This window comes from Trichechus manatus, unplaced genomic scaffold (assembly GCF_000243295.1).
Source record: "Trichechus manatus latirostris isolate Lorelei unplaced genomic scaffold, TriManLat1.0 scaffold00232, whole genome shotgun sequence".
NCBI lineage: Eukaryota > Metazoa > Chordata > Mammalia > Sirenia > Trichechidae > Trichechus > Trichechus manatus.
In genome coordinates this window covers 1,858,754-1,883,510 of record NW_004444168.1, presented here as the reverse complement: position 1 = coordinate 1,883,510, position 24,757 = coordinate 1,858,754, and the positions used below count along the sequence as shown (strand labels likewise).

Genomic DNA, 24,757 nt, shown 5'->3' with positions numbered 1-24,757 from the left:
CTTTCCAGACAAGCAGGGCAAGGGGGCCTTGAGAGCGAGACTGTATCTGAGGGATCAGGGTGATGGTGTGGTGCAAGCACAGGAATGCATACAGCTCAGCAGGGCAGACAGACTTTATTAGTGATATCAGTACAGGGGAGGTGCCCACAGGGCAGGGGGGAGGGGACCCATGCTGGGACCAGTCCCTTCCTCCTTCTGCCCCTGCTAGACCCTATGAAGATGGGGCATGGCCTGGACCAGTCCTTCCTGCTCCACCTGAAACACATAGGGATGGAGAGCCCGGGGCTGGCCTTGCTTCCTGCTTCTCTCATCATCAATCCAGTGTTGCCAGTTCCTCGTAGGGATTAGATCTTTCCCTCCCCAGCTCCTAGGCAGGGAACCCCAGCTACTGAGGAGGGGCAGCTTTGGGGGGCCTGAGGCCTGGGAATGGCCTCTAGGGCCCCTCCCTACCCCACACCTTGAGTTCCCCGGAGCCCGACGCAAGCAGGTAGAAGGAAGACTGGGGGTTCTTCAGGGGGTATGGGCTCCCAGCCGTTTGGGCTTGAGGGAGCCCCAGAGCGACTGAACGCCCCTGCGTACAGTCCACCCTACACGCCTGGCAACGGACTCAGCCGGGGGTGCCGGGAGACAGGAGGTGGAGGCCTGTGAGCGGGCATCCAGACACTTCTGGTAGCGGAGCTGCAGAAAGGCAGGTGGCGCAGTCACTCTCCAGCTTGCCCAACATGGGATGGGCACCACCACACCACCCTACCCACTTACCATGCACGCAGCCTGCACGGCCTCTGAGAGGCTGGCAGCATTGGGCTCACACCAGAACATGTGGCAGCAGAAGGAGGCTGGGCCGGCAGCCATGATGAATGCAAATGTGTGGACATCTCTGCCCACAGCCAGGAAGGAGAGGAAACGCACTCGACACTCCCCCAGCACTGCCTCCGTCTGGAGGGAGGCAGCCCAGTTAGAATGGGGCACTCCAACCCTCTGTGTTCCCCATCTTACCTGAAGCTCCTCCCCAGCCCTTGTCTCCCCTCCACAGTAGGGCATAGTCATATCTTCTACCCCAGCTCTTTACCTGCTGATGCAAGATGGTGAGGGTAGCAGGGGCCACGCTGACATGACTTGGTGTCCACTGCTCACGGCTACTGGAAGACAGGACTGACTCCAGGGCCCCATTAATCACGTCTACCCCTAGAAGATATGGACAACAAACACGGCACCACTTGGGGTAGGGAGCGGACACACCAGCTCTACCCTAGACCTTCTAGCTTTGCCCAGTCAAGCCCAAGGCCTTTGCACCATCCCCACTTTGCCAGCCTATGGCCCTGAGGATGATACTGTCTCTGTGTCCCTTCCTTGGAGCTCTCCTTGGCTTCAGTGACTTGACACTTTCCTGATTTCTTCCACCTTGAAACCTATGCTTGGTTTTTTTCACTGACTCTGCCTCTTCCTCCTAAACTGACTGACCCCCGAAGCTCTGACTTCCCCATGTCTGCTCTCTCAGTGCTCATTCACATTCAGACACTCTATTGCTTCACCTCCCCAACAGTGACTTCCAGGTCAGCCTTCACAGGCCAGTCCTCTCCCAAGACCAAATCTTTTCTTTTAAGATATACATTTGATGAGTGTTTGCTCTGTGTCACACAGTGTTGTCATTTAAGTGCATTATACCATCCATGCCTCACAATAGATTCTCACAATTTCACAATAGATTCTTTCATAACCATTTTACAGATAAAGAAACTGAAGCTTATAGATATCAGGTAATATGCTTTAGGTCACAGCAAGGAATGGGGATCTGAACTCAGGCAGTGTGATTCCAGAGCCTGTGTTCTTAGCTCTGCCTTCCCTCTGCTTCTTCTCTATATTCCTAGTTTGCAGAATGTCATGGATTGAATTGTGTCCCCCAAAAATGTGTCAACTAGGCCATGATACCCAGAATTGTGTGATTGTCCACCATTTGTCATCTGATGTGATTTTCCTATGTATTGTAAATCCTACCTCTATGATGTTAATGAGGAAGGATTAGAGGCAGTTATGTTAATGAGGCAGGACTCAATCTGTAAGATTAGGTTGTCTTAAGTCAAACTCTTTTGACGTATAAAAAGAGAGAAGTGAGCAGAAACATGGGGACCTCATACCACCAAGAAAGTAGCACCAGGAGCGGAGCACGTCCTTCGGACCCAGGGTCCCTGTGCTGAGAAGCTCCTAGACCAGGGGAAGATTGATGACAAGGACCTTCCCTCAAAACCAACAGAGAGAGTGAGCCTTTCCCTGGAGCTGGCACCTTGAATTTGGATTTGAATTCTAGCCTCCTAGACTGTGAAAGAATACATTTCTCTTTGCTAAAGCCATCCACTTGTGGTATTTGTTAGAGCAGTACTAGATGATTAAGACACAGAACTAGAAGTACTGTCAAAATCTTAGTTCCACTCAAGAATTTCTATAACGTGCTTAAAGGCCAGAGAACCCAAGTTTTCTAACTTGTAGGTCAACCAACTTTCTCTTGTCACACAAAGTCCCCTCTGCCTCAAACTGTTGTTAAACATTTGCACTTGTATGTTCCACTTTTGCTCTATATGCAGCAGAGAACAAAAGCACAGGTGGCAGAGGCCTAGGTTCTAGTCCCTGCTCTGCTCAGGAGCTGGCTGTGTGATCTATGGTTTCTTCCACTTTGAGACAAAGGGGTTAGAGTGAACAATGCCAGCACAAAAAGCACACATCTCTCTGGGCCACTCCCAGGCCCTCTGCCCCTTTCAGTGCCTTTGAGCTAGGAGCAGATCACAGTAGACCCCTCGTGGGCAAGGGACACAGCAGAGGACAAACGTCTTCCTCGAAATTGTACCCCATCTTGGCCTTGCTCATCTTATCTCTTGCTGGATCAAGGCCAAACTCCTCTCCTGAGAATGCGAGTCCTCCAAAAGCTGGCCTCATCCGAGCTGTCAGGCCTCATATTTTATTGCTCCCTGTGCTTCAGATGATTTATGTAGTATTTATTAACATTTAATCTTGGCAAATACCCTGCGAGGCAGATGGGGAATACAAAGCAACAGAAGAGGATGCCCTTGAAAGACAGACTATAACTGAGGGGTAAGTCTCTGTCTGGGTGCCCTTTCCCTCTTGACTGCATGAGAAACTCTTCATTCTCAGCCTTCAGGACTCCATCCAAGCCCCACCTGGGAGGCTTTTCCCTGATGCAGAATGAGAGAGGCAACAACCTCTGTGACAACTTTCATTGCAACATCTTGTCACTGCTGGAAAATCTTTTGCCACAGTGGTCTGTGGCCGTCTCAAGGACAGTGTTATGGATGGAAATGTGTCCCCCCAAAATATGTGTTGGAATCCTAATCCCTATACCTGTGGATGTAATCGCATTTAGGAATAGGGGTTTCTTTATGTCAGTATAGGGTTCAACTTAAACCTAATGACTTTTGAGATATAAAAAGTGCAGATTAGACACAGAGAAGCAAGCACAGATTGGGGAAAGACAGATGCCATGTGGAGACCACCAAGGAACTGAGGGATGCTGGGGCTAAGAAGTTGAGACAAGGATTTTCCCCCAGAGCGGACACAGTGAGCCTTCCCCTAGAGCCAGTACTCTGAATTCAGACTTCTAGCCTCCTAAACTGTGAGAAAATTAATTTCTGTTCTTTAAAACCACTAACTTGTGGTATTTGTTACAGCAGCACTAGGAAACTAAGACAGAGGACAAGATGAATTCATCTGTGTTCCCTATCCAAGCACAGGGCTTATCTGCTGAAGGAATTCCATAGGCATGAGCAAATCACCCTTAAGACAGCATGGGAAGATGTACCCAAACTGGTAGAAAGAAGTAACACATAAGTCCCCAGAAGGGTAATGATGCAGGCAGGAGTGGGTGGGCCAGGTCAGATTGCACAGGGCCACAAAAGCTAGGTGGATAGGTGTGATATTTATGGCACTTAGGCCAGGGCAATGGGGAATCTCGAAGTTCATGAGTGTGGGAGGGACATCAAAATCAAACTGCTTAATCACAGAGGGGGATATGGGGCTGGAGGCTGGCCTTGAAGTCTTGGGAGGATCTGCCTGGGGGTAGGGTGGGGGGAGAGAAGCAATGCACATACTTGACTCTGGACGAAAGTAGCCTGGAAAAAGGTTGTCGGATGTGGTAAAAACTCAGGACTGCAATCTTATCCCTGACCCTCAGCTCCACACTTCCAATCCCCTTTATCTTACTGTGCACTGTTTTTTCATAGCACTTGTTGCCTTCAAGCAGTCTTTGGTTTGTGCAAATTGTTAATGCGCTCAGCTGCTAACCGAAAGGTGCCTCGGAAGAAAGGCCTGGTGATCTATTTCCAAAAAATCAACCACTGAAAACCCTATCGATCACTTTTATGAAATTAAATGAATAGGTAAATATACAGGAACTAATGTTCATTAGTGGTTACCAGGGGTGGAGAAAGGGGAGGGAAGGGAGAAGTACTCCCAAGGTAGTAGTCAATTTTTGTTCATAGAAATGGGAAGACGGCACTGAATATGGATGAAGTTTGTACAGCATGACTGATGCTAATGATGTCAATAAGCTGTATGTAGGGAAAAAGGATGAACAGGCAAATGCTAGGTCGCGTATAGTTTTGCAACAATAACAACAACCAAAAAAGGGTGGGGTGCTACAAATGCTGATACTAAGTAGATATCACCAATCACCTCATGACCAATCACCTCATGGGATTAGTTCTCTTGGTTTGAGGGTTTAGGCCATGGTCTCTTGGGACAATCCAGTCAATTGGCATAATATAGTTCTTAAAGTTTATGTTCTACCTCCCAGTATGGTGAGTATTGTCTGAGGTCTTAAAAGCTTACAAGCAGCCATCTAAGATACAACTATCTGTCTTTATTCATCCGGATCAAAAGAGAAAGAAGGAAACCCAAGAATCAGGGAAGGAACTGGACTACAGGACTGTCTACATGAACCACTGCCTCCTCCACCTAGAGACCAGAAGAACTAGATGGTGCCCAGCTAACACTATAGAGCACTCTGATCAGGAACACAATAGATGCATCCTGATAAAAAGCGAGAAAAACGTGGACTAGAACTTCAAATTGTTAAAAAAATCCAGATTTACTGTACCTATTGAGGCTGGAGGAGTTCTCGAGACTATGGCCCTCATTACTCTTCAAACCAGGAATTGAAAACATCCCCTGAAGTCACCTTTAAACTAAGTAACATTTTAGGCAAAGAGTAAAGATTGTCACTGTTGAGTACTGTGTTTAAAAAAAAAAAAATATATAAGACCAAAGGGTTAACAAGTATTTTAAAGCATAGATGGGAAGGATGAGGGGCAGGGAGATCAAGTAAACAGAAGTGAAACAACTAGAAGAGAATTAACAAGGATGTTGACACAACGTAAAGACTGTAACCAATCTCACTGATGATTATGTCTAGAAACTGTGGAATGGGAGTTGGTTTTGTTGCATATATTTTCACCAAAAATAAAATGAAATAAATTTAAAAAAGAAAACCCTATGGAGTACATTTCTATTCTGGCACACACAGGGTAACCATGAGTCTGAACCAACTTGACAGCAACTGGTTGTTGCCTTCAAACATACTATACAGTTTATTTATTTTATTGTCTGTCTTTTCTTGGTAGAATGTAAGCTCCTTGAAGGCAGGAGTCTTTGTCAGTTTTGTTCACTAACGTATCTCCAAAACTTAGAACAGTGCCTGGCACATATCAGGCACCCAACAATCACTTACTGAATGAAGGAGTGACTTAATAATGAATATTTGCAGCTTCAGGAGGGGCCAATGTTAAACTCCTGGAGGTTGAAGAGGGAACATAAGAGAAAGCAGAAAGTGAGTTTAGAGACCACTGGTCTGAAAGCTCTGGCTTAAACAAAGCAGACCCAGAGAGCTGATGGACAGCTGAGGGGCAATCAAAGGTCACAGACAGTTGATTTAGCATAGTGAAGACCCGTGTAAGGTGGCAGATGGAAAGGAGTAGATATGAGAGTAGGGGGTTAGAAGTTGAGGGGAGGAGAGAGGGGGAACAGGAGCAAAGATGAGGCATCAGCTAAACCTCCTGAGCATGCTGTTCTCATCTCCAGCTCCAAGTCTTTGGCAATGCCATCGAATCCAACTGGAATACCCACTCCTCTGCAAATCTAAGCCTTCTTTCAAAATCCCAATTCAATTCCTGCCTTTCATGAGAAGGGTTCCCTCAATGAATGTGTTGGTCATTAAAGACAGCATGGTTTGAGACAAGTCTGTGTAATTTGAGGCAAGTCTCATTCATTCATTCATTCGCTTGTCATTCACCAAACATTTACTGAGGTCTTCCTAAATGTCTTTTGACATGACACCCGACCACTCTTTGAACCAGCCTCTTTCATTCCTCTGATCTCTCTTCTGCCATTCTCACTATTCTTTGTGGTTTTATCCTCTTCTACCCATCCATAAAATGTTGGAGAGCCTCAAGGCTAGGTTTAGCCTCATTTCCCTTCTCACTTTGGGCTGTACACTTTTCTAGGTCAATCTACTCCACACCCCTGGCTTTGATTACCTCTGTAACCCAATGATGACCAAATTTATATCTCCAGCTCAGACCTCTCCTCTCAGCTCCAGACCTGTGGATCTAGTTGCCAACTTGACTTCATCACTCAGTGATCTCAAAGGCACCTCAAACTCAGCATGTCCAAAATTGAGCTCCCAATCTTCACACCAAAACGAGCTTCTTCCAGTGTTTCCTACCTTTAGAGAACAGCACCACTAGTAGGGACTGACAGTTACTGACAAATAGTCACTATTTGTTAGTGACTAATAGTTACTAACCAGACAGCTCCGAAAGCCAGGAGCCGAGAAGTCATCCTTAATGCCTCTGACCCACAACCCACGTTCAATCACCAAGGCCTGTTCGCTTTCATCATCTAAACATCTGAATCCACACAACTCTTCAGCTCCACTATAGTCCAAGATATTGTCATTATTGGCCACGACTACTGAAACATTCTCCTAACAGAGCTCCTCATATCTGCCTCTGCCAGCTTAACATCCTTCTCCATAGTATAGTCAGAATGAGCTTTACAAAATGCAAATCTGATTGTGTCAAGCCCACTGCTCAAAACTCTTAGATAGCCCTTGCTTCTCTTAGAATGAAGACCAAAATCATTAATGTGGCCTACGAGGTCCTGCATGGTCTGACCGCTGCCCAGCTCTCAGCCTCATGTTGCACCACTGGCTTTCTCTTAATGCCTCCAAAGTATCAAAGTGCATCCCACTATGGGCTCTCCTACACACTATTTGCTGGCCTGGAATGCTCTTTCCCTCCCCTCCCCCTACCTCCACCCCACTTTGCTGCATTAGCTCCTACTCCTTGACTGAGTTTAGTTCAATGTTACTGTCTCAGGGAAACCTTTTCTGATCCCCATACTAGATGAAGTTCATCTGTTACAGAGTTTCATAGCATCTTGCTACTTTCTCTCAATGAATGACTCAATTTACAATTACACATTTATTTCTGTGATTATCTGATTAATGCTTGTTTTTTTCCTACTAGCCTATGAACTCTGTGAAAGCAAGACTGCAGCCATTGTTCCCCCAGTGCCTAGTACAGAGCCTGACACATTCAGAGATATCTGTTAAGTGAATGAACAAATAAACAACAGACACTATGATAGCACTGGAAATATAAAAGTAACAAAAGAGTCTCTACCCTTATTTTCTTATCTATAAAACAAGTATTATCAGAAGCCCAAACTCATAGGACCATCAAGAAATTAAATGATATTTAAGTTAGTACTTTACAAACAATAAAGCACATGACAATTATTCTCATTACTTCTTTGTCTAGATCCTCAAAGCCCACAGTTGGTGCTGTAATACAGAACCTAGCTCCAGGCTGCTCCTGTTGTTTCCAATCATCTAAGACCTGCCTTCCAACCTGCCCAAAGCTTTGTTGGGGGGTGCAAGAGCAGGGTCTCCCTGTGTGCCCAGTTCAGCACCAGCCACATGGTCAACACTCAGTGAAGGCTCGCTGGCTCCCCCCACTACCCTCACCCATGCTATAGGCAGGACATAGACAGCAGCTGGGACAGAGGTCCATACGGGTGGGATGTACTTTGACTTTGAAGGGCCCAGAGACATCAAGCATAGGAGAGGTATTGGAGGGCAGAGGGTGAGGGTAGAGCTTTGGAAGCAAGGTGGGGGTTCCATGGTGACAGGCACACATACCAACAGGTTTAGCAACTGGCACATTCCCCAGGTAATAGACTTGGAACTTTTGTACCAACTCATTCTTAGGTGCTGGGAATTCCACTGTGGGAAAAAAGAGGAGGGTCAATTGTGGTTGCAGAGCTTGCTCACTCCCAGTCCCTACCACCAGGGCATAAGCCAGACATTCTCCAAGCCAAGGCCCTACCTCCATCCCTCCATCCTGCCTCCGTTTAAATGAAGTTCCTCCACTTATTTGATACAAAGTATTCTCTCTCCATATGCTTATTTTTCTATCATGTCTGTCCAGTAGCTCGTGACTCCTCTTGCCCCCTTCCCTACCTTTGCCAACCAAGCTGAGCTGGACCTGGTGGGGCTGTCAGACTGACCTTGGAAAGGGACATCCACCAGTTTAGAATGATCCAGGGAGAGTCCATTGACCAAGCAGCGGGCATTGCGCCGTTCAGCCATGATCTGAGGAAGGAAGGTGTGAAGAGAAGGAGCAAGGGAGGGTCTGTTAGAGCTTCATAGCCCTGGAGCCCCCTACTTCCCCTCAGTGACCCCACCCATACCCTTGTAGAGCAAAGGGGGCAGGTAGTCCAGGGGGAGGAGGGGGCCGTGCCTTAGAGCAGATTTCATGCAGGCTGGTGGCGATGTTCTTGGCGGGTGCCTCACAGCGAAACACGTGGCACTTGAGCATCTGGGTCAGCTTATCCCGAGCTACGTAGGCAAAGTCCCTGTTGGGGGGAGGGGAGCCTCAGTGTCTCCCAGCGCCATTCGGTGCCGAGCCCTGTCCCCAAGTCGCCCGTACCCTTCCTGTCCATCACAGCTCCTCCAGGGCTCCTGCCCTTGGGGGTGCCCTGTGGGTGCTGACTACTTGCTACAGGGTAGATAGGCAAGTATGCAAAGGAGGTGGGAATGGGTGAGCACAGCGGACTGGAAGGGGCAGAACAGGGAACTTGAGTGTTTGGCAGTGTCTGGTCTAGGTGTGGGAGGAGGCAAGGTCAAAGCAAACAGGCATAGTACCTCTCTCTGGGTCCAGCAGCACAAGAGAGGCAGAGAACAGAGTTAGAAAGGAGGGCCCACTCTGACTGCTGGCTGAGCCCCCACCCTAGGCTCCCAGGCCCAGCTCCCACCTTCCACTGTCCCGCCCGACGCCCCACACACGGATGCTGACGATGGGCTGGGCGTGCAGCAGTGCCTGGCTCTGCGGCTCCACCAGCTTTAGCGTCTCATCCTCCAGCTGCAGCAGGAGATCCTTTCCCTGCAGGCCCAGTAAACAGGCACTCAGTGGTGCCCCAGCTGGGAAGGTGACTGCTTCCTGCCACCTCCAGCTCAGGGACAGTTAGCCATAGCTCTGGAGCCCTTGATTTGGTGGCAGACTACCCACCCTGTAGGCCTTCCTCTAGATGCGGTCACACCTGCCATCTTTCCAATGGCTCCTTTCATCATACCTATGGCTGCCAGGCAACCATCTCCAAGATCCCCACTGGGAGACACACATCCATCTCACAAGGCTGTCACCTGGGATGGGTTAGACCCTCCACCTCCAGTTCTCTCTTGGGCAGGTCAGATTTCCCACCTCTCACATTCTCTTCACTTCTCCTACTGCACCCCCACCCCTCCACTGGCCTCAGGCACTCACCTCCCCCCAGCCCCCAGACATGGGGTCGTGCAGATTATTTTTGTGGTAGGAGAGTTGACGGATGCAATTGTTGACTGCCACACTGCTGCGTCCTGGGGCCAGCTCCTCCTCAGTCATCTCCACCCAGCCCAGGGAGCGCACAGCAAAACACTGCCAGACACAGAAGAAGGGGCTGAGGTCAAGGGGCTAAGCTAAGACTGCAGGAGCCTCCAGCACAGGTCTTGAGTTTGTGCTGAGAGCAGAGGAGTTCCTGACTCAGAATGTGGTGGGGGCTGGGAGTCTGAGCTAAGACTGAGGAGCTCCCAAGTAGGATATAGTTGCTGAGGGGGGGAGGGTGGTCTCAAAGGAAACCCCTGCTAGTCCAAAGGGGCATCTGAGCCAAGCCTGGAAGGCCACTGGGCTGGTGTCTCCAGCTCAGACACAAGAATCTGTGCTGACACTGGAAGAGCCCCTAACTCAGAACCTGGGGAGCTATACTGAGACCAGAAATGCCGCCAGAACACAACATAACATGAGGGGCTCTCCTGTACACGGAGGAGCCAGCCCCAGCCTGGGTAATGGGGGCTGGTCTTGAACAAACCTTGATCCCTGGGTTGGCATTCCGTGGAAGCAGCTTCTCCTCTTCTTGGGGCAATGGCTCTGGGCTGCAAGCAGATGGTAACACTTGGCACAGGGCCCTCATACACAGAGCTGCCCCACAGGTCCCTTCTGGATAGATCTTTCCCACTGCCAGCCCACTGCATCCGGTGCCTTTCCACTCACCTGAGGCTCTGAGCCTGGAAGGGCAATGTCCCTTCCTCAGGGTCCTTCAGTCCCAACTCCATAGGGGCCTCCTCACTGGGTTCATCCTTGGGAAAGGGAGTGAGGAATCAGGACCAAAATGATGCCCTTTCTCTAGCTCCCCCCATCATGAAGCAGAACCCTCACCCACCTTCCAAAACTCTCCATACTCAAAGCCTTCTCTGTGGGCAAAACCTGTCCAGGTGAGCTAGGAGGAGGAATGGGAGCAGTGAGTGGGTAGCTTATCCTGCTCCAGCAGCACACATCCTCTGGTCCAAAGCCAACATGCCTGTGAGCCTCACCTGGGACTCCTCTCGGGGGCTGCTCCCTTGTGATGGGGAGGTACGGCCTGGGGGCTCCCACTGGGTGGTCCCTGTTGGGATGTGCCAGTAGTAGGTCCCTGAGGTGTCCTGGACCCTCATCCATCCAGCTGGCAGGTCGGAATCCGTCTCGAAGGCGTTGGGGTTCCAGAAGGAATCTGCCAGGTGGAGGGCTTAGTGAGGGTCTGCCTACCCAACAAGCAGAGGCAGTGGGGCACTTATGCACAGTACCCCCTTTTAAACCCATGGCTGAGAAGAAGGGGTGGCAGAAGGGCTACAGCACAATATGGTCCCTGCTTTCTCCTAAAGCCTACATTCTGAAGTCACAACATAGAGGGCTACCAGCAGGGGACATGGCTCCGGACTCCTCCTGGGCCCTGCTCCTGGCTAGTACAGTCACATGGAAGGAAGGCAGGAAGAAAAGAAGGAAGGGAGGGAGGGAAGTTGGGTAACCCCAATTAACCTCCTCTCATACATATCCATATCTCAGGGTATATGAGGGGCACACACTTATCAGCTCCTGCACACATATACGTGCGCACAGACATACAACATATACAAAGCACTGCCACACACCTGTGCAAACACCACAAAGACAAGGGTGTATGCACACAGGAAATGCCAGCACAGACGGCAGATACCACATACAGGTACACATGTGTGCACAGGAACACACGCACCAACTCTAGCCATACACTAATGCAAACCTTGTACTCAGAGGTGTGCACACAGACAGCTATATATTCCAACCCCTGCCACACATGTGTGTAGGTGCCACACCCCCAATAACCCCCAACACGTGTGGATACATGTGACACACACTCAGACACACAATATATGTCAATCCCTGCCCCACGTGTGCAGACACCACAGACATTCACTCCGGAACCTTGCCACACACAGATGCAGGCAAATATTTCATGTGCATACACACATACCACACACCTGTGGCATATACTTCTCCTCCCTTGGCAGAGCCACACCATCCCATCCCTCAGTGGATGCTTCCTCCCACCTCTTTGCTCTCCTGGTCAGCCCCGCCCCACATCATGTCCAGGTCCATGCTGCCCCTTACCTGGGCTGCTGTCCTGCAGGATGATAGCCAGGAAAAAGTCCTGGGAGAACATGGCGCTCACTCCCGGCCCCTCTTGCCTCTACCCTCCCTCCTCACAGCCCCTCCAGCCCAGCCAGCTGGGCTCACAGCCTGGTGCTGGGCTGCAGAGAAAAGCTCATCCCACCCCCTTCTCACCAGGGCAGAGCATCTGCCAGGCAAGATCCTCCCCCGCCTGGAGCTCATAGGGAGGGGCCAGGACCACCGTGCTAGGGGGCCCCCATGGGGCAGCGATGGGGGGAGGAGGGGATTCATGAGACCCCAGCTCTTTCTGCTCACATCTCTTCTTCCTAACCCTCCCCCCCAATCCTGATTCTCCATTCCATCCCTCAGTGGTCACCTCGTGCCTTAGTCAAGCCCAGTCTCAGAGACACCAGGAGGCTCAGTCCCTCAGGAATACCCCAGCCACATGGGGCCCTGCAGAGCTTATAGCTCTCAGCATAAACAGGGTGTGGCTTCAAGGTCCCCAGGGATACCTCCCCTGCCCAGAACTTGCCCAGCAGTTTGAGCCTAAGGGTGAACCCTGAGGGCCTGGGTCCCAGAAAGCTTGAGGCTGGGCTTGGGGTTCCCACCCCACCACCCCCCATCACCTGCCAGGCTCAGCTAGGCTGCAGCGTCTCCTCGGCAACCGCAGCACCAGGACTGGCTGGGAGTGCCCAGACTGCTGACGTGCTTCCCGTTACCAGGGAAACCAGGAATCCTGACTGGTCCAAGAGGCAGCACTGAGGGACAGGCAGTCCCAAGACCCAGACTGCCGGGCAACCAGGCACAGTGGGGATATGCGTGGAGGCTTGGGTGGGCGTGGTTACACCAAGGTACTGCACACCAGGTGTGAGAGTTAGTCAGGCAAGGTGCCTCACCATCCTCAGCTTCCAAATGATGGTGGGCCCACGGACACTTAATGAGGGAGGGGCTCTTCTTGCTCATCCAGCCTTCTAGACAGCCATCCCCACCTCCATTCCCACCCCTAAGCTCAGGCCCAATGGGCACCTGACACTTGGCAGAGCCTCAGAAAATACCTGCTGTCTCCAGAGACCCTTTATCTCCTTCAGGGCTCTCCTGCTAAAACCTTCCAGGCACACGGCCACCCAGGGCCTCCATGTCCTCCACAGCTACACTCGTCTTCTTGAGGGGACATACACTTCAGCATTCCCTGAGTTCTCACTTCTGGAATCTGGGGATCAATTCACCATCTCCTAACTGAGTCATGCACACCAATCCCATCTACCATCCCTGCCAGCCTGTACCTTCCGTTTCAGACAGCTTCATCCTTCCGATCTGTCCTGGAGGGGCAGCTTCTCCCCTCTTGACCATCTGGGAGGCCCTTCTGGAGCCTGGCACATCTCCCTCCAAGCACAGCCCCAGGGGCCTTTGCTTCCACATACATGCATTTATTCAGGAATGCATACCTTCACTCTTGTGTGGATTCATTCAGGCACTCACAGGTGAATTCAAACCTTCATGTATCATTCATTCATCCACCCATCCATCCAAGCATGTCTTAATGGCTAGCCCAGGTGTACTCATCTGCTCAGGAATCAGTGACTCACTTAATGCTCTCCCCTTCTCTGCACCCCCATGTCGTCCAGGCTACTATTATTTTTTCCTGGATCACTGCAACAGCCTCATAACTGATCTCCTTGCTTCCTGTCTAATGTCCTCCAATCTGGGCTGCATACTGCAGCCTGAATGATTCTTCCAAAATGCTAAGCTGATCAAGTTACTCTCCAATTTAATACTCTTAGTTGTTTTCTCATTGCCCTTGGAGTAAAGTCCAAATTCCTCCACAGGGTTTATGTGCTGTTAGGGGTCCCTAACCATCTGCCTGACAGCCTTACTTCTGACCACTCTCTACTCGCCTTCTCTTTCTCTCTGCCTGGGACATGCCCCTCCTCCTCTCTCAGCCCAGCCTCCTTCCCTCCATCTTTGCCAGCTATCTCCCACTCCTCCTTTAGGCATCAGTGTAAAGGTCACTTCTCCAAACTCCTCCCCTCTCCCCTGCCGCCACACACACAGGCAGGGTTAGGTGTCCCTCTGGTGCCTCCCATACTCTGGTGCTCATCATATGGATTATAACTGCTTGCTTACTTCTGCCTCCCCATTAGATTGTGAGTGCCACGAGTAGGAACACATGTCCCTTGCAGAATGTATTTCCAGCATCTAGGACAAGGCCTGGCACTGAGTATGTACCCAACAGAGAGAGTAAAGTTTATTCATTCATTCAATCATTTATTCATTCACCATTCATTCATGTGTTCATACATTTACGTACTCAATCAACACTGTAGAAATCCCAGGGTGGGGAAGAGAAAATAATTTTTTGCTCATTTCTAGCACCATTCCTATAGGAGCCCAGGCATGCTCTGTGGCCTTCATGGCCATAGCAACATAATTGCAAAAGAGTAGGCAGTGACCCAACCCCTTCCCTGGGCTGGCCCCACACCTCTACCCTCAGTTTCCATAGCATCCACTAGAGCATGAACCTTGACCATCCTCTCACCTTTGCTGAGGTCACTGCCCATGCCTAGCACACGTTCCCAGTTCTTCACACTTTTATCCTTTGACTCTAGAAGGCTCATGGGTGCAGCCACCACAGTGACCAGCCCAGGAGCCACTGAAGTTCTCTGTATTTTGGCCTCTGGCTCACACCCCCTAGCACAAAGGTTGCAAACTGGCAACCTGCAGACTGATGCAAGCCTCAGAGAGATTCTGTGTGGCCTGTACAGCGCTTAAAAAAAAAAGAAGTAATTGCTAACATTTAAAAACTGGGATATTTCACATCATTGTCTAGCTTTCAGTTTTCCTTGACAAGTTGTATGAATTGGCTCCACTGAGATTACATTTCCTCCAATTCTATAAATAACCAGGTGCAATGGAGTAGGGGCTGTTCCTTTTAAACGGGGTCAAAGCAATGCCCATTGAAGGCTGCTAACATCACAAAGAGAGAGGCAATCAGACACTATGAAGTATTCTTGCAAAAAACGAAACAAAATGAAACAACACCTCAAGTCTGAATTTGATCAAGTCTCTAGAACTAGCCACCAATTAATAGGAAATCCAGGGGAAGAGGAACATGTTAAACACTACCACAGGGAAAGAGTCTGTAAAATCCAGACTATGAAAAACTCTGGACAAACAACATGGTTTCTTCAATGAAAACACATATACACACAAAACTACAAGCAAAAAAATAAAGAGAGAGATGGAGGGAGAACTTACAGATCAAATGAAACTTTAAAAAAAGACATATCAACAGTCACAATGTCTGGACCTATTTATGGGTTGGGACCTTTTTGTATCCCAATTCAAATAATCTAAACTTTTTTAAAAGGGTGGGGGGGGGGAGAAATCCTTTAGAAATGCATGTGTAAATATTTACAGATGTAAGTATTTGCTTCTCAATAACCTCAGTTGGGGCCCGAGGAATGGGTGAGGATATAGATGCAGCAAGATTAACCATGTATTGATAATCGTTGAAACTGAGTGATGAGTAAATCAGGTTCATTATTCTATTCTCTCTACTTTTGTCTATGTGTGACAATTTCCATAATGAGCTTTTCTAAAGGGAATGGTGTGCTACCCTAGGCTCATCTGAATTGCATGCTCCCTGAAAAGGTTTCAGTTTGGGGTCTGGATATGGCACCTGCTGCCTGATGCCAATAAGAGTCTTTCCTTAATCTTTATTTACAGTTCCATTCCACAAAACTCCAGGGCTGTGGCTACAGCCCATTACCTCTTCCCTTAGCTCTGCCTGCATCTCTGGGAGATATTAGCAAGTGTGGAAACCAAACTGATTTAAATGGAACAAGTTTAATGATCAAACCTTGGATCCTAATACCTATATTTTTAACCCCAAAGAAGCTTATGTTTACTCTTTCTTTGTTTACAACTTTTAGTCAATATCCTATTCCTGATAAAACAGTACCCTTGCAACGTCCGGCGCAATGCTCTGTCCTTGGTAGGCAGATCATAAGCGTACAACATCCCCCAGTCTTTCCAAACAGGGCTCACAGTGGGGAGATGCTGGCTGCTCCCTTCAGACCTGGCCTGTCAGAAAAGGACAGACACTGCCCCAAGTGCATCTCAACTCATCATGCTGTGTGCACTGGTGGCAGTGTAATGTGGGCTCAAGAGCTCAGGCCCTGGACTCAGATCTGGCTTACAACTCAGTTCTACTGTTAACTGACTGTATGTGACCTTGGGAAAGCTACTAAATCCCTCTGGGTCTCTCTTTCTTCATTTGTAATATGGACATAATAATAGTATTGACCTCACAGTATTGGGAAGATTAATATGATAATGCTGAGCACAGGGCCAGTTACCTGGTAAGTGCCCAATAAATGGAGCTAGTCTACCATCCATCCGGGTGTTCAGAATGGATGGATCTATCAGCTTGTTCAAACGCTCCCTGAATGTGGAAATGTCAGGAAAACCTGGGCCTACCCTGCTGTGGTCTGAGGACACGGGCTCGTGACTCATGCCTAGGCTGGTCCTGGCTTCTGTCTAGAGAGGCCTGACCTTTGCCTTCAAGCCCTCCCACATTCCCGCTGCCAAGGTCCACAAGGTACCTGTGTCCTCCGGGGAGCCATAGGAGGGGCTGCCCTGGGATAAGGTAGCCCAGCTTGAGTCCTCATCACTGGCTGCACTGTTCCGCATGCCAAACAGGAGGCTGGCACTCTTGCTGTGCTCCCGGGGGCCGTCTGCAAGGGCCTGGGGCCCGGGGGGAACCTCCACACTTTGCAGGGGCTCAGGCAGCCCAGGGGGAGAAGACAAGTCCTCCTCCTCCTCGTCATCTTCTTCCTCATAATCCTCCTCAGCCTCCCCTGCTGCCTTCTCCTCTCCCTCATCTGGCCCCTGCTCTTGGGTGCTGATGATCAGACCACGTCCTCGGAGCCCCCGGTTGGCTGCATTGTGGGCCGAGAGCTCCAGCTCAGAATACAGGTGCATCAGACCTTTAGGGCCCAAGGGTGCCATCTCAGGCTCCTGGCTGGGCTCCTCTGCCAGGGTCAAGGTCACGTTGCGGTTCTGGTCACGGTGGGCTGTGGCAGCCCGCCGGAGCTGGTTCTGGCCCTCCTTTAGCCACTTGGCATTGGCAGGGCCTGGCTCAGGCCCACCACCCTCCCCCATGGCACTGCGCAGGTCCTTGGGTCCCACAGCCGTGGCATGCAGCTTGGCGTTGAGCAGTTGGTTGTGGGCAGCGTGCAGCGGCAGGGGTAGGCTCAGTGCGGGGCCTCCGTGGCTGTTGGCATTAATGGCCGACTGGCTCAGCGATGATGGAACAGACATGGCCTTGGAAGATCCTGTGGGTTGGGGAGGGGAGACCACGTTGAGCCTCTAGGCCAGAACAGCAGCACCTTTGCTTCTGTCCCAGGTCTTTGCCCTGCACCTCCTCATCTCCCCACACTCAGCAGACCAGCGGACATTGCTCTTATTCCAACAGCTAATCTCCCATAAGAATGACTGAGCTCAACTTCTGTCCCAGTACCACCACCCCATCATGGGCCAGCCCCAGGTTCACAGGTCACCCCATCCTCAAATTCCCTGGTCCTGAGCATCCTGGGGTAGCACAGCCTGTCCCTGCTCTGCCCTCACTCCCATCAGCAGAGCCTCCACACAATGGCTCTCTGTGCACCCCACCCCCAGCTCATCCGGCCGGAGCCTACTGTGCCAGGAACACAGCTGCCATGGGACTGGCTGATGGGTTCAGGACACTGGACGCTGACTGCCCCCTTCCTCTTGCCGCACTGCTATCCCAAGCCCCACCGCGGTGAGTGCCCCAGGCTGTGTTCCTGTCATCATAAATCGCTGTGCTCCACCAGCCCCCAAGCCCACCCCATATTAGGGACTGTGAGGACAAAGAAGAATGAGCTGCAGACCTAGCCCTCAAGGGCATGGCATTGGGAAGACAGGTCACACATAAGCGTCACCAGTTCCAATTCATGGCTCCTTTGGCCAGTGGAAGCTACGCTTTGGTGGCTGTTTCTATGAAGTATCTCACCTTGGCACCAATTCCCTGCTAGCCCTTTCAACGTCTCCTGCCTAGGTCACTGCCAGAGCCTTTGATCTGGACTCTCCAGTCTTTCAGGTCTTTACCCAAATGTCACCTTCTCAGTAAGGCCTTCCCTAAACACCCTTTTAAAAACTGCAGGCCACCACACCCCCTTCTCAGCAATTCATAAACCCTTCAACATTCCTTTATCATAATCTGACAAGCTAATTTATTACTTTGTTTAATGATTGTCTCCCCATGACTATAACTTAAGTTCCATAGTGGTGAAGATTTTGTCTTTTTTTTTCCTCCCTCAGTGCAGTATATCCAGCATCTAGCACAGTCCTGGCACAGAGCAGGGACTCAATAAATATTTGTTGAGTTAATGTGAGAATTGACCCTCTCGTCTCCTCCAGACCCACCATCAGCATCTCCTCTGCAAGCTTCAGAAATCACACTTTGGTCAATCTACTTTATCTCAACCACTGGTCATGGTGCCCCAACCAAACTCCACCTGCCCTTTGGGTGAGGGGCCTCTTGTTCCACAACTGCAGCCCACCCCTCCCATCCCTGGGGACTCCCTTATCACAAGTCCTTCACTGAGTGCCTTCTTCACAATGGTTTGAATCCTACCTCTCCTTCTAGTCCCACTGCTCCAGAGGCCCCCTCCCAAGACTCCATTCCATACTCCCCACCCTCCCTGACCTTCCAGTGCACTGCTCACTGTCCTTCCCTGACCTCCACTGGTCCCATCATACAGTTATTTCTCCCTGACCAACCACTACGCAATTCTCTCTTCCTGATCCCTCACTGCAGAGATCCCTTCCTCAGACCAACCAAAAAAACCAAACCAGTTGCCATCAACTCAATTCCAACTCATGGTGACCCTGTGTGTTGCAGAGCAGAACTGCACTCTGTAGAGTTTTCAAGACTGTGACCTTTCAGAAGCAGATCACCAGGCCTTTCTTCCAAAGAACCTGGGGATAGGTTCAAATGCTAAACTTTGGTTAGTAGCTGAGCACTTAACCATTTGCGTCACCCACGGACTCTTCTCCTGTAGACAGCCCCTACCATATTATTCCCTCCTTCCTGATACTCTACTCCAGTTCTCTCTTCCTGCTTGACCCTCCCCACACACAGACATACAATTCCCCTTCATTGAATTCTTTCTTTCTGACTACCACTGTACAGTTCTTTTTCCTCAATTTCTTATCTCAGAATTCCCTATCTCCCTGTTCCTCCACTAAGAAATTCTTTCTTTCCCTGACTCCCCCCTACCCCAGTTCTCTCTGCTTCCTCAGTGTAGCTCTCAGCACCAACCACAGGCTGCCAGCAAGGTGTTTTAGGCTGCCTGAGCAAGGCTTCGTCAACTTTTCAGCATATGATGCCGAGGCAGAAGCCACAGTTTGCCTTTCTAGACCCTAGCACAACATTAGGCATACCTACATCTGTGAAATAAATGAAAAAAAGTTCTGCCGTTGTGTCTACCCGACGTGTAACTGTTAGTCTGCTCAGTGGGGCTCCACCGGGCAGTGAGGAAACTCATGGTCACTGGAATAAATGAAGAAAAAAACAGACGACTCTGCCTCTATAAGAACCACAGTAATCCTCCAAAAATGGAAACTAGATTGTGTCACCCTCTGGTTCAAAAATTAGATAGCTCACTACTGCCTTTAGGATATGTCTGAGCTCATTAGCAGGACATCCAAGAGTCTCCTTGAGCCAATCCCTATGACCGCTCAAACCTCCTCCCACTCCCTGCCTCCTTCATACCTTATACTCCAGCCACAGGAAGTGTGGTGGATCTGGAACACGTCACACTCTCACAGCTCTGGGTCTTTGTTTACACTGCTCCGTCAGCCTGAAATCCTGTCTCTTCTTGTGAGAACCTCTGCTCATGTCTCAGTACTCTGCTCAGCAATCCCAGCTCCTTAGCAGTAAGTCTTTCCTGTTCAGTCCTCTCTCCCCACCCTCAAGGGACTATTCCCTCCTTTGCGTCTCACAACACCCAGTACTTCTGAATGCTATCAAAACATGTGGAACCACGGATTATTCAACTTTGCATCCCCCGTACTAAGTGGAGTGCGTTGTGTATTTGCCACATAGTTGATCCTTGGTGTGGAAGAAAGAGAGGGTAGGGACAGAGGAAGGAGTAGGAGGTTTGGAACTGGCCTGGGAACAGACACTAAGAAAGGCTTGTGAGGCCCCATGGGCTGGGGATGGGTACTGGAAGTGTTAGGGAGGGTGCTGGAGAATGACGAAGGGTCCTGAGAGGGAAGTAAGATGGAACAGGTGTCCTGGACAGGTGAGGGCTGAGATCTTGGAAGGGAGAGAAGGAAAGACTTGGCTTAAATTGACATCCTGGCTCAAAGAGTGTTCAACAGTAGCATCACCATAAGTTGGAGGACGCGGAGGACCTCATGACTCTGCTAAGCTCAGAGAACCATAGAGATGATGGGCCCTTCTCTGAAGCAATGGTGTATGGAGCCACGTTTCTCAGAAGTCAGACTGGGACCAACCTTCTTGAGATGTGGTCTCAAAAGGGCACATGCACTGTGTGACTGGGACCATGAAGGGCCAGGAAGACTTTAGGGCAGCCCTGCCCACCTGGTCCAGGGCAAGAAAGTATTGGGGTAGGAATGGGGAAGTTCAGCTGTGGATAAGTGCAGAGACCTGAGCAGCTAGCCCAAAGCCATGTGGTCCCCATTCCCTCACTTTCTGAGGTCAAAAGCATGACCAGACACCTGACTTCTTCAAGAAGGGGCACAACTCAAACTTTCTCCTCTCACTGTAGGTATCCATACCTGGAGTATTTCAAAGGAATGGAAAGAGCCAAAGGGTTCTGGCTCAAGGCAGGGAGCTGGGCAGGGCTACCCTCAGGGCCAGGGCTAAAAGGAGTGGTAACAAAGCATGAAGGAGCTGATGGCAAACCACAGGGCTAAAGTGTGAGTCCTGCTCAAAGTCGGGCAGACAGTGAGGGGATTCTATTCGGACTGCTCAAGTTATGCTGGGCACTGTGCTGGGCATGAGGGAGAGTGATGAATGACAAAGAAATGGCTCCTCCCCTGCTGAAGCTCACAATCTAGTGGGGAAACCATCACTGATGAAGCCATTACAGAACAGTGTAATGCCAGTACCTACAACAGCACCTGACACCTAGTAAGTGCTCATTATTTGTTGAATAAATGATTAAATATTACAATGGGGAAGAAAGGCACTACAGAAACCCGAGACTCAGCCAAGGCCTACCTGAGAAAGCGAGGTTTAAGCTGAGACTAGAACACAACTCTCTGTGGACAGCTCCTTCACTTTCTCCTCCCTCTCAGACAGGATGGCCTCCCCTCCTAATTCACAGAGGAAATGGAAACCATCAGTTGGAAACATCCTCAGATATACAAACTACTTCAGCACCCGTCCTTTTCCTTCCTTCTTCCTAAAACCAATCACTTCACCTATAATTTGGATCCTTCCTTTCCTCCTTTTCCAGGAATTTTACATCACCATTTATTTGGAGTCCCTGGATGGTACAAATGGTTAACGCACTTGGCTGCTAAGTGAAAGACTGGAGATTCAAGTCCACCCAGAGGTACCTGGTGATCTACTTTCGAAAACTTAGCCACTGAAAACCCTATGGAGCACAGTTCTACACTGACACACGAGGTCGCCATGAGTTGGAATTGACCCTATGACAACTGGTTGTTTCTTTTTTCTTTTTGTTGTTATTTATCGATTTTCTCTTTTACATAATCAACTTCTTCTCAATGGAATTCACTATTTCTCAGTTTAAAAACAAAATTTTTCATGAACCCACAGACCTCCAGAGCTACTCTCTTCTCTCTTTTCTCCTCTACACAGGCAAACTTCTTGAAAGAGTCGTCTCTACTCACTGTTGTCACTTCCTCACCTCCCACTCACTCCTCAACCCTTTCCTATCCAGCTTACACTTCCAACACTGCTCTGTAACAGCTACTACCAAGGTCGACATGGCCCCTGTGTCATTTAATCCAATGGACACTTGAAATCCTCATCTTGGCTGTACTATCAGCAGCATTTGACACTGTGGACCATTCCCATCACTCATCCATGGCTTCCACACACTACATCTCCTGGTTTTCTTTCCATATTTCTGGTTACTGCTTGTTGCCTTCTTAGACTCTGGTGGCTCATCTTCTATGAGCCATTACATGCTGGAGTTTCTCATGGTGTGTTCTTATGCCCTTTTCTTTTTCTTATCCTATATTCAATAGGTGTTCATTCTTGCCCACAGCTTCAGTTACCATCTATATGCTGATGATTTGCAAATTCATGCCTCCATGTCAACCCCTCATCTGGCTCCAGACATGTATGTTCAACTTTCTACTCCACATCTCCAGTTGGAGGTCTCAAAAACCCCTTGAACCAATATGCCCAAAACCAAACTCATGTTTCTCACTGCCCCCCTCAACGGGTTCTCTTCCAGGAGCCTCATGGAATGTTATGACCAGGTATTCTGCTGTGCAAACCAGAAGCAGAGGTATAACCCTTGACACTTCCTCTCATTCCCCATATTCAATCCAGCCCCAAGTACTGGCAATTTTCTGACTGAGAAAAATTTCTGGAAGTCATCTATGTTTCATATCTCCTACCATCAACATTCCACACCAAGGTCAAATACCTTCAGACCAAAACCCTTAACATGCCTAAATTGTCCTGCTCAATCTGGCCCTTACCCTCCTCTACCACTCTGGTGACTGCTCTCCAGTCTCACTGGCCTTTCAATTCCTCGAAGCCATCATGCTCTTTCCTTCCACAGGGTGTTTGCACATGATTTTCCTTCTGTCTGCAAACTTCTTCCCTTACCCTCTCAGCCTAATTAACTTTTACTCATCCTTTACATCTTAGTTCAAATGTCATGTTCTCAGAAAAGCCTTCCTTGACCCAATCCCAGACCAATTTAGCTTCTGCTCTTGTGTATTCTCAAAGAACCATACATCTTTCCTTCACGGCATTTACTGTATTTGTACTACATTCTTATTTGATTATACCCTCCTCCCCCAAGATTGTCAATTCCATAGGGACACGGACCTGGTCTATTTCGCTCATAATTATATCTTCAGTGCCTAGCACATTGCCTGGTACATATTAGGTGCTCAAAGCATATTTATTGAATGAATAATGCTCAGATACATTTTTTTAAAGGATCACTCTGGGTGCTGTGTTGAGAATAGTTAGGGGACAACAGGAAAGAGGGTATACTATTAGAGCAGTCAAGGAAAAAAAGGATGGTGGCCCAGAATAAGTTTGGTAGCAGTGGGGATGAAGTGATATAAATGGATTTGAAAATATTCAGGTAGTGAACCTGACAGAACTTGGTGACATTAGATGTGGAGAGTGAGGAACAGAGGTTAATCTAGAATGTTGCCTAGGATTCCAGCCTGGGCAACTGATTGGGAAGTGGCCATTTCTGAGATCTGAAAGAAGAGCAGATATAGAAGTAGGGTAGAGAGGGAATATAGGAAACATAACTGATTCAGCTTGGGATCCGTAGGTTTGGAATTCCTGTTGGACTTCCAAGGGGATGTCAAGAGGACAGTTGGATATATGAGTCTGGCGTTCAGGAAAGAGGTGTGGGTCACATATATAAAGTTGGGAATCACCAGCATATATATGGAATTTGAAGCCTTGGGAATGAATAAAACACCCAGGAAAAGTACAGAATGAGAGAAGACAGCTCACCAAGAGCCTCACCAGCATCTAAAGGGAGGAGAAGCAGGTATCAAATGAGATGGAGAAGAAGCAGACAATGCGGTAGGAGACAAATCAGGAAAATGATTCAAGCAGAGTGGGTTAGCAGACACCAATGAATACTGGTGAATAAAAGGTAAAAGAGGATAATAAGAAAGTATCCATTGGATTTAGCCACACAGAAGTCTCCGGTGACCTTGGTGTGAGCAGTTTCAGTGGGTGTCAGCGACAGAAGACAGAGTGGAGTGGTTTTAGAAATGAATTGGGAAGTGAGGAAATGAAGGCAGCAAGTGTATACAGGGTTTTGGCTTTGAAGGGTGGAGCCAGCTAGGACTATAGCTGGAGGGGCTTGGATACAAGAGACACACAGGCATACTCAAACTACGTTTGAAATAGCCTCTGTATTGGCGATGGGAAAACCGCTCCTCAGCGCTAGGCCTTCGGGCTGAGCTGGGACACAGCCGGCTTCAGGGCACACCCCTCGGTCGCTGAGGGCAACAGAATGCGGCTTGACAGATCCCGGGCCTGGGACTCCAGCTGGAATCCGTGCGGCCTCCCTCCACGTCCCCTTCCCAGCCCTTGGCCTCCCCTCCCCCACCACACCGCCCCTCCCTTCGCGTCCCCTATTCTCGCCCCCTATTCATCCCAGAGGGGCAAGAGGTAAAGGTAAGGGGAAGGGGCGGCGTGAGGACCAAGGTGGCGTCTGCGAGGGGGGACGGTAGGGAGGTCTGCAGGCGCGCGGTGGGAGGGCCGGCTGCGGGGATGGGGCCTGGCCGGGGAGCCCGGGCTGCCGTGGGTAAGGAATTGCAGGGTCTGCCCGCGGCTGGGGATCGGGATCCGGCCGCCAGGGCTGGGCCGGGGCAGGGGTAGTTCATACCTGCGCGGCGAGGCCCCAGGCCCAGGTGGCGGAGGCGGCTCAGGCTGCGGGGCTCCGGCTTCGCGGTGGTTTCTCCATCACAACATCCCCCGCCCAGGAGCGCGCGGGCCGCGGGGCCGCGCCCCG

General features: G+C 49.7%; 1 protein-coding gene across 1 annotated transcript; it reads right to left on the bottom strand.

Annotated features, from left to right (window-relative positions):
- Positions 1-97: 97 nt before the first annotated feature.
- APBB1 (amyloid beta precursor protein binding family B member 1) lies at positions 98-24,734 on the bottom strand. Its single transcript, XM_023743023.1, has 14 exons — positions 24,632-24,734; positions 16,610-17,341; positions 10,913-11,088; positions 10,762-10,818; positions 10,593-10,678; positions 10,411-10,474; positions 9,831-9,980; positions 9,322-9,449; positions 8,808-8,922; positions 8,575-8,659; positions 8,207-8,290; positions 1,070-1,185; positions 760-936; positions 98-678 (listed from the first exon to the last, which is right to left on the bottom strand). Exons 2-14 carry the CDS (start codon positions 17,325-17,327, stop codon positions 511-513), a joined length of 2,124 nt encoding a protein of 707 aa, XP_023598791.1. The 5' UTR covers positions 17,328-17,341; positions 24,632-24,734; the 3' UTR covers positions 98-510.
- Between the last annotated feature and the right edge of the window lie 23 nt (positions 24,735-24,757).

What these genes read in the sequence shown, in the direction of transcription:
- APBB1 (XM_023743023.1), bottom strand. Translation starts at nt 17,327, where the DNA reads ATGTCTGTTCCATCATCGCTGAGCCAGTCGGCCATTAATGCCAACAGC. An exon ending in TGCATGAAATCTGCTCTAAG is followed by an intron (nt 8,660 to 8,807) that starts GCACGGCCCCCT and finishes TTCCTTCCTCAG; the next exon opens with ATCATGGCTGAACGGCGCAA. An exon ending in TCACCATCTTGCATCAGCAG is followed by an intron (nt 937 to 1,069) that starts GTAAAGAGCTGG and finishes GCCTCCCTCCAG; the next exon opens with ACGGAGGCAGTGCTGGGGGA.